Source organism: Manduca sexta, unplaced genomic scaffold, assembly GCF_014839805.1.
Source record: "Manduca sexta isolate Smith_Timp_Sample1 unplaced genomic scaffold, JHU_Msex_v1.0 HiC_scaffold_3670, whole genome shotgun sequence".
Classification (NCBI taxonomy): domain Eukaryota; kingdom Metazoa; phylum Arthropoda; class Insecta; order Lepidoptera; family Sphingidae; genus Manduca; species Manduca sexta.
Genome location: NW_023594764.1, coordinates 2,847 through 12,205, shown reverse-complemented (window position 1 = coordinate 12,205; position 9,359 = coordinate 2,847). Strand labels below are relative to the sequence as shown.

General features: G+C 37.5%; 1 protein-coding gene across 1 annotated transcript; it reads left to right on the top strand.

The window, feature by feature from the left end:
• The first annotated feature begins 18 nt into the window (after positions 1–18).
• On the top strand, positions 19–5,495 carry LOC119193155 (epidermal growth factor receptor substrate 15-like). The gene is made up of 4 exons (XM_037446805.1): positions 19–184; positions 642–737; positions 1,356–1,490; positions 4,689–5,495. The coding sequence occupies exon 4, from the start codon at positions 4,704–4,706 to the stop codon at positions 5,493–5,495; it is 792 nt and encodes a 263-aa protein (XP_037302702.1). The 5' UTR covers positions 19–184; positions 642–737; positions 1,356–1,490; positions 4,689–4,703.
• Positions 5,496–9,359: the final 3,864 nt, after the last annotated feature.

Below are 9,359 nucleotides of genomic sequence, written 5' to 3'. Positions count from 1 at the left end.
CGTTCAGTCGCTTATCAAGTGATCCGTACTGGTGCAGGAGGACGAGTCGTTCCCGCAGAGCAACGGGTTCGAGGAGTCTGCGCCGGGCGCGTTCGCGTCGGACCCGTTCAAGGACTCGCCGTTCTCGTCCGTGCCGCAGAACGACCCGTTCGCGCCCACCACCAACAACAACAACGCTGTTAAGGTATTATTGTATATTGCAAGGGTTTTATGAGTACAAGCTACTTCTCCCTTCTTTTACAATATTTGCTTGCTAATATCCGTAATCCCTAAATTTACAATTTAATTTTTTTTGTATATTATTATTGTACGAATTTGCGTCACGGCGCGGCATGGTGTCAGTGTCGCTTTAAATATAGAATAGGTATAATGGCAACCTATACTGGATTGCAGTACACTTCAATTGAATACAGCGAGTGTTCGGAACGCCAGATCTAGTACTATATATCAATGCGTTGGATTGGTTGGTGTGAGTGATTAATGCGTCAATGATTCTATTATAAACTATATCAAAGATTTTTGTAATATTATGCCATTGTCTACAAATAACAAGATTCGATGTTTCCCTAATGAATATTGTGTAATAATGTATATCCTGTAAGCTAGAGTGTAGTGGTTGAGGCTAGTGTTGTGTGGTGCAGGACGGCTTCGCGTCGGACCCGTTCGCGTCGGACGCGGACCCGTTCGCGGGTGATGCGTTCGCGCCGCAGGACACCGCCGCCAACACTAATGATGACGTGAGTATACTGACGTATTCATAATATAACGGACTTATGGGTAACTAAGGAGAAAGGCATAATAGCTAACTGGGGAGAAAGAGAAAGGGGATAGTTAATCGATTTTCGTTGTGGATGCGGTACTTGAAAGATAATTGATACGTTGTTGATGAAAATAGTTTGTTTTTTTCAATCGATTTTTTTTGTATTCTGATCCATATATATATTTTTTAATAATAATATGAATACATGGATATAGAGTAAAATTGTGTGGTGTGTAGTCAAGTTATATTTTTAGTATTGAAAGTATCTGCGAAAAACTGGGTTGCACTAAAATTGCATGAATGACTACTCAAGGTTGTAGTTCGTATAAATATTGTGACATTACGTTATCGGTGTCCGAGCCGGTTTGAATCGCACTATGTTGTTTATTAAGGCGCTTAGCTCTACAAAATATAGGTCGATTTACTAAAAGCTGACATATTTACACCGATATTGGGTTGTGCAACTTACTCTAAACTAGCCTACATGTTTTATTTTCTTTTGTGAAATTGTTACAACTGTTAGCAAACTTAAATAAATAAATATAATTTAGAATGGATATAAGAGTGAGTCAGTACATGGTTGTGTGTGTGTCAGGGCGCGTGGGCGGACCCGTTCGCGGTGCTGCACGCGCCGGCGCGCGACGCCACGCCCACGCCCGCGCTGCCGCCCAAGCGACACAAGACGCCGCCGCCGCGACCCGCGCCGCCGCGCCCCGTGCCGCCGCACAAGGTGACCGCCACCACACACCACACACACCGCACACACTGTTAACTGTTAAACAAACTGGTCCATTTCACATTTTTTTGAATATTATTACAGTAATATTCTCTTAAAAAAATTACAAAAATTTAAACATAGTTCTAAAGATAGTATATTCACTTATTTAATGCTACAGTTTAATTAATGAATGAAACTATGTACTTTATTATCAAAGAGTATAGTATCCTTCCATTCCAATCTTACACAATTTATGATACACATTTTAAACTCATACAATACGATATGATTATATTTTGTCATTTTTTTTTAATTAATTGCATAAAATGTGATGGATTACAAATTATGAAAAAAAAAACAATTTAGAATGTCTTGAAATGTATTTTTTTATCAAACTAAGATAAAAATTAAGCCAAAAATCCATCGGTCACGTTTTATGTGTGTTTGTGAATTTTATTTTATTTACACTTTTATTTTCAGATGTTTTTGATTTATGATTATTTGCCAAGTGTTTATTTGCCCCCTGTCCCCCCCCCCCACCTGCCCGTTTGCCGTACCGTAGTCGCATGCGGCGACCGCCGAGCGTATGCAAAACTTTTTTGACATATTTTCATTTATATTTTTTTTTTTTTACGCTGCAGAGAAAGTAAAATGTACGTAAAACGCTATCATAGTGTTTGCACTAAAACGTAGTGTCGGTTCAGTCTGAGAATGGCGTTTTGTATATTTCTTATTCATTGCTCACTGCTTTTTAAAATTAAATAAAAGTAAAAATAAAATCCTTTCAGCCTTGTTGAGTTTTTGTTGAGCCTTTTTTCAACCACTATGTTTTCATTATTTTTTTTATTAATAACTAGTTGTTTTTTTTAATTGCTAATACCTTTGCTTTTCTAGTTATGATTGCCGAAAAAGAGCTATCTATTTATTTTTGTTTTGAAAATTTTACTTTCTCTGTTTTTAAATGCCATTCTCAACAGTGGGTTTGATTCTAAACGGATTTCTCTACGTTCTCAAATAAATGTCAGAGCTCAAATGGGCTATAAAATTAGTTCTCTTTCTGCTGTCCTTAATGATATGACGATGGGCAGTATACAATTTCCTTCTACATATTCGGCATTTTAGTATATAAACAAAAAAAAAATATAAAAAATAAATAAATTTGTGAAGCTATTTTTTCTCGGTGATTGTACAAAGTTATTATGGTATAAGCCGTTTGTCTTAAACACAGAAAGAGTATCAATGTCCAGAGTGGTTATACGTTTAGAATGAAACCCGCCGCGCTGTGTCGGACAAGTTCGCACGCGTCACGCACACGTCGACATGGGAACGTTCACGATGTGTTGCATGTTTGTGTTCTTGCTACATTGTTTTGCACTGTGTTCAGTACATTTTGGCTTGTGGGTCACCGTATAATATGAGAAAATAAATGTGATTTGAAAAAAAAATATACTATTTTATGTCTTAACATCTGTAGTTATGATGTAAAATGGAACAATTACGTCTTACCTTCATCCATATATTTAGATTAGAAAATATCTGAATTAATTGGTTGTTATAGTAGTTATGAATTAGATAGTGTCGAATAAAATAGAAAATAATATATTGCATTTTGCTTTTTCATGTTGCTTCACTTGAATAGTATTTGCAGTGTATAAATGTCTTGGTGGGTAAATATTAAAATTTATTAAGTGCACGGGGCCTACTCCGTCTATAGGGGCAAATCCGTCTTTTTGCAATTACGAGTGTTCTATTCGAAGGACAGCCTCGATAGCCGTATAGGTAAGAGAGTCAAAAAATCCTCTATGTACGTATATGGCCATCAAAGCTATCTTTCGATTAAAACGCCTGTGATCGCAAATAGACGGATATACACTCGTAGACGAATAAGGCCCTCCAACCTTACTCAGTCGGTGAACTTCATGTTGCTAATGATTATTCGTAATTTTATTTATGGTTAAGGGATGTAAAAGTTGGTTTATGTTTAATCATATAAATAAATAGTGTAGATTATAATTTTGAACGATATTCAGAGAATGTAAATGTGGTAAACAAAGATTAACATCGTTTAAAAGAAGAATTCTAATAATATAACAACCAAAATAAATCTTTCGTTACCTGATATTGTTTTACTCCAGTTTGCGGTCATACATAACACTCATTGTAAGATGTTGCTAAATGATTTTGTAGTTTGTAGGTTAAAGCCGGCTGAGTTATCCCGTCAGTTATAATGTAATGAAAATAATAATAATTATACAAACCCTGCATTTTATACTCGCCTACTGCTGGGCTAGGGCCTTCTCTAATACCGAGAGAAGATAGCCTTAATTTAATAAAAAATATATTGATTTTTTTTAACTTTTGTACTTAAAAAAATAACAAAATGCCCTTCTCTGAATATGGTATAGTAAAGTTTAGATGTGAATATGTAGTGTTGTATCGCTATCGCACACCCATCCCGCGTCTAACTGTATTTCCTCCACCGCATGTTTCTTTCAATTATATTTTATTTCATTCACATTTTATTTATTTTAATAACAAATATAATAATTGTATATAATGTTATTTAAATGGCCAAGACGGACACACAACGTGGTATTGGAATACGTGATATATTAATTTATATGTAGTGCTTCGCACAAGAACGAACATTTCGACGCTTGAAATCCAACCATATTTAAGCGATAATTAGTAATCTTCTGACTAAAATGTTTTAAAACTTTCATTTTAATAAGGAAATTCATGGCAATTAAACTATTTGCTTTATAAAAATAAAGTCTAAATTATAAAAAAAAATACTAGACCTAGATAAAACGACGCAGTAAAATGGCAGTTCCATATATTTACCTATACATAACTAATTTTATGTATATTTGTCGCTTAGATATAATGGCCTTTCTTGCGTCGATTTATAAATAATTGACATTTAAAGTTTTAACTTTGGTTTTGATCAATGTAATTGTTATGAAATCAATCAGTAAGCATCAGCTTCTGTAACAATTGTGCTGAAGCTGGTTGAGCGTCGCGACGTGGTGTGTCCCGTGGCGTCACGTGTCACACTAACATGCTAACACGCTCGTGTGCTTGTCCCCACATTGCAGCGCTAAGCGGAGGGCGGCGGCGGCGCGGCGACACGTGCGTACCCCCCCCCTGTCTGTAACCCCCCACCGACCCCCCGCGACACCACACTCAAACGCTTTGTGTTGCGTCCAGACCGACCGCGCCAACATGGACTTCACCGACGACCCCTTCAAGGACTACAGGTACGAGGACCCCTTCAACATCGAGGACCCGTTCGCGGACGCGGCGGCCGTCCGCGCCGACCCGGCGGCCAGGCCCACCTCCGTCGCCGGCTTCGAGACCGATGACTTCTTCGCCTCCTCCACCGTCAACGGCAGCTTCACTCTGCCCGAGAAACGCAGCGGCCGAGTGTCCGCGCCGCCGGTCGCCTACGACCCCTTTTCCGGCCGATCGGAGTTCAACACCGCCAACAACAACGAGACGTGGGCCGCCTGGCCCAACGACAACTGGGCGACAGACTCCGCGTGGACAGAACCCACAAGTCAGAAAGCGGACGCGTGGTCCGCCGCTTCCAAAAACACCAACGTCACCACCAATGACCGTAAGACCGAAAACTGGGCGAACAAATCCGACAACTGGGCAAACAAATCAGATAATTGGGCGACCGACTGGTCCATCGATCAGAACAAGAACTTGAACGAGACGTGGCCGAACACGCGCCCGGCCAAAACAGAGACGTCGCCGAGGCCGGTCAAGTACGCCAAATCGCTCGTCAACACGATAGGTGGCATCGGCCGGAGCAGGCAGAAGGAGAAGAAAGCCAAGGAGGCGAAGGAGGCAAAGGAGTTGCGCGCGTCGGCGGAGGCGCTGCCGTCGGAGGAGACGCAGTGGGCCTGGGCCGCCGCCGAGTCGCGCCTGCAGCGCGCCGCCGAGCAGCAGCGCCGCCGCGAGGACGCCGAGCTGCAGCTCGCGCTCGCCATCTCACGCCAGGACAAGTGATACACTGCGCTACTCGCTCTTCATGTCGTTTATTATTGGACAGTGCAAAATCAACTCTGTGCTTTGCCCGCACGGTTGAATTTGTTATTTTCGATAGTAACCGAAAATAATCGATGTATCGTATAAAACAAATCGCTACATCGATATATTTTTAACTATCGGCGTGTTGCGAGGCGCAAATCACAGAATTGATTTTGCATAGACCAAATTAAATCGCATGCGCCAAGTGAAGTTGACCGTGTTATATGAGGGAACGGAACACGTGCCGTAATTCGATAGTTTTCGGTCTGGTCTGGTGAAGACTCCTGCAGTGGCTATGAACGTTTCGTTGATCCTCTGGCTTGAACTTCGTCCATGCAGCCGTACAGCGTCCGGGCGAACACAAGTCTGTGTCATTTTATATGAACCGTGACTGATAACTGATCGCTCCGCAGCTCGGGTGACAGCCGGTTTATCACGTTCATATAAAATATACGCGTATTTTATTTTGTTCCCGCTAACGCACGGCATTATCACCGGTTGCTGTACGACTGGTGTTCGAAGCTTAAATATACTTATTTCCTGCATTCCATTGTGTAAAGAATCGGAGGGGCGTTGTCGAACTTGAGTGCTGTCGATTATTTAATTTGATTGGATCGCTTCGGGGATACCGAATTAATGCGTTTCTGTCGATGGCTCTTCTTCAGAAGCTACGCTCACGAACGCCGGTAACCTTCTACGACTTAAACTATAACGTATTATTTATCGATATGTCGATAGGTTAAAACATATTTTAGATTTAACGAGCGTATTGGTCTTTACTTCTTGATTCATATGTTTCCTTATCGAGCGAATGAGCTTGAGAAAGCTTGAGAAAAAAATGGGTATCGATGTCGAAAATAAATCGGTATCGAAACGGCGTCAGCCCTTTCGTCTGTGATTTTTGGTTGATATTAGTCGAAATGTGAGCTGGATAACACGTGATTTTAAACATGTCTCCGTTGCTATATGTCGATATATTTATCGATAAAATTGAGCGTCGGTGGTGAGTCCTATGTTATTTTTACCGTAACTTGTCTCAATGTTTGGATTCAACTTATTAAATTTCTATACACGATTGCAAAAATAACAGTGAGATAACATGGTTTTAAGATTTAGCTCAATATAGAAAATTACTCTAAGAACGATAAGTTGAAAGTCGAGTTGAAAATTTACAAAAAAACGTCGAATTTTTACTTGCAAAGAACTGGGCATCATTTGAAATTATACCACAATTAGAGTTATAAAAGGATTTCAATTAGAGATTTCTGTAACTAGTCAACACGAAGCTGCAGCTCGGGGCTCGATCAAAATTTGTATCTAATCGTGTATATACCTTCTGTTGCGTACGTTGACAGAAAAATATTGAACACGAAACACCCATTAATACATAAAAGACAATATGTATGACAATATGTATTTTTTCCATATAAAAAACAATATTTTGGATTTAATTTTTATATTTAAGCTTCAGTGTTGATGTTCATTAGATTTCTGTTAACATATGCGACATGTCGATGTTGTTATATCATAATGGTAATTGTAATATATTGTTGTCGAGGCCTAATATCTTCACTGTTCATATATCACATAGATATTTAGTAGAAGTGATGCACTTGAGGGCTGGATACACATGGACTTATATGTATGTCATTTCTGATATTTAAAATTATAAGTATAATTATTTCTCAACTATATACCTAAATGCAATGACTATCAATAGTTAACGCATTCATAAACGAAAAGAAAAACGAATAATTCATAAGAAAAAGTTGAAATATTTTAGTAAAAACTTTTTTTTTTCATAAATCTTGCCCTCAAGTCTATGTGCTAGCCTTGATGTATTCGGATAGCGTTGAATACTTATTAATTTCTCAAAAACAATAAAAAAAAATAATGTTTGATGAATATTTCTCTAATTTTTTTAAACGGATTGATTCCTCGTAAATTGCTTATAATGAAGATATTATCAGCATAATTTCGAAACCTCAAATAATCAATGGGGTAACGTTAAAATGTTGCCATGTACTACGCATTCGTATATTACTACTTTCTTTATTTAAAAAAAAAGAACACAAAAATAGTCCTTATTTAATTCATTTTACATATTGTCTATGACATAAATATTTGTAAATAATTTTCTTGAACTTGTCCGTAACGCAAGATGCAAAGTTATTCAGTTTATATGTTATGTAAGAATTGTATTAAATTTTTATTATAATTGAATGATCATTATCTACGTTAGTGTATACAGCGGGTTTATTGTTTTGTAGGAAAAGTTCAAGTAGTATATATTATTATTAAGTTATTCTAAATGCATATAATGTACGCGAGTGTAAGAGTGGTCAATCAACATTAATTTGTACTGGCTTTGTTTGTCTGCTCAGCTATTATGAGGGGGAACTGGAGGTACAGCTGTTTGAGTGCATTTTGTAAAGCACCCTGACACATCCACATCAATTATTTATTATTGTTTGTACGAAACATAGTGTGCGAAACTTGGCTCAGTCCAACTTAATGTTATTTGATCATAGAAGACAAAGATATTTACGGCAGAATATTCTGTTATAGAATTCTATGAATCTGTTTTAGTTATGGTAAGTCTACGCTTGGGTTACACGCAGCTCAGTTTAATTGTAAATATATGTCTGAAGTATGGTACCTTGCCTAACATAGCATAGCAATAAAAACGCTGTATTAATTTAAGTGCGCTGTTGCACGCAATGTATGTTATATTAATATATTAGTATGTTGTATGTTTTATTCGACGTTGATTGTTGATTGTGTATATTTGATGATTGTGGAAGTTTCTGGAAATATTATGTCATCGGCCCATCGATAGGAATATTAAAGGAATATCGTTTATGATTAAAATGTTAAAGAGTTTATGTGTGATCAAATACTGAAATTGGTGAGGATTTATCACAATACAAATGAAGGATCCACAATATTTATGGTGACAAATCTTGGTGTATACAACACATAAAAATTAAAAGATATGTTCCTTACAAAAATATTTCATATCATATTTTATTAGTTTCGTCATTTTTACTCTATTTGTTTGGCATAAGAGAGTATCTAAAAAGTAGTATTACAGATAAAAATTTAATGATAGTAAAATATTAATTGTACTGCATGTATTTATTAGTTATATGTGAGAGTAAGTAAATGATTTTAGATATTATATTTGTATGAAAGCGGTGAAATAAGATTTCCAGAAACAATATTTGATTTGTATAAATAATGATAGGTTATTATTTTTGTATAAAAATTCCATTGTATGTCTGTGTAAGTACAATTCAACAAGTTTTTGTGTTGATGGCGATTCGTCGTAAGCGGTTGGTTCGAGGGTCCTCGAACATGTGGAGTCTTTTAGGTTCCTTAGCGGTCATTTAGAAAAAAGAACGGGAGAAGGAAGCTACGCTGTGACTTCCCACGCCCTGTATAGTCTATGGTCATTATAATTTGTTTGTATATTTTGGAAAGGCAATTTGATATTCGTTTCGAGTGTGATAAGGATGAGTAAAAGACTCCATTTAAAACATAACAACGTACTCAGTAACACCCAAAGAATTTCGAAAGATCATGTTACACACCACCGAACGTTGGCAAATAAAAGATTTTAATTTATTTTCTTTCTTTTTGTTTTTCTTTTACGTTTCTTGCGGAGAGGGGGCGAGTTGTGTATATTTTTATTTTGTTTTTACAAATGTTCGATTCTATTATGTAGACGGCACTTATCCGGGTTTCCGGTGATTATGTTTTATTCTACTTTTTCCTTGACAACAACGGGTTACTCTAGACATAATGAGGGTGGTATAATACGTCGCCAAGTCGCGGAGTCCT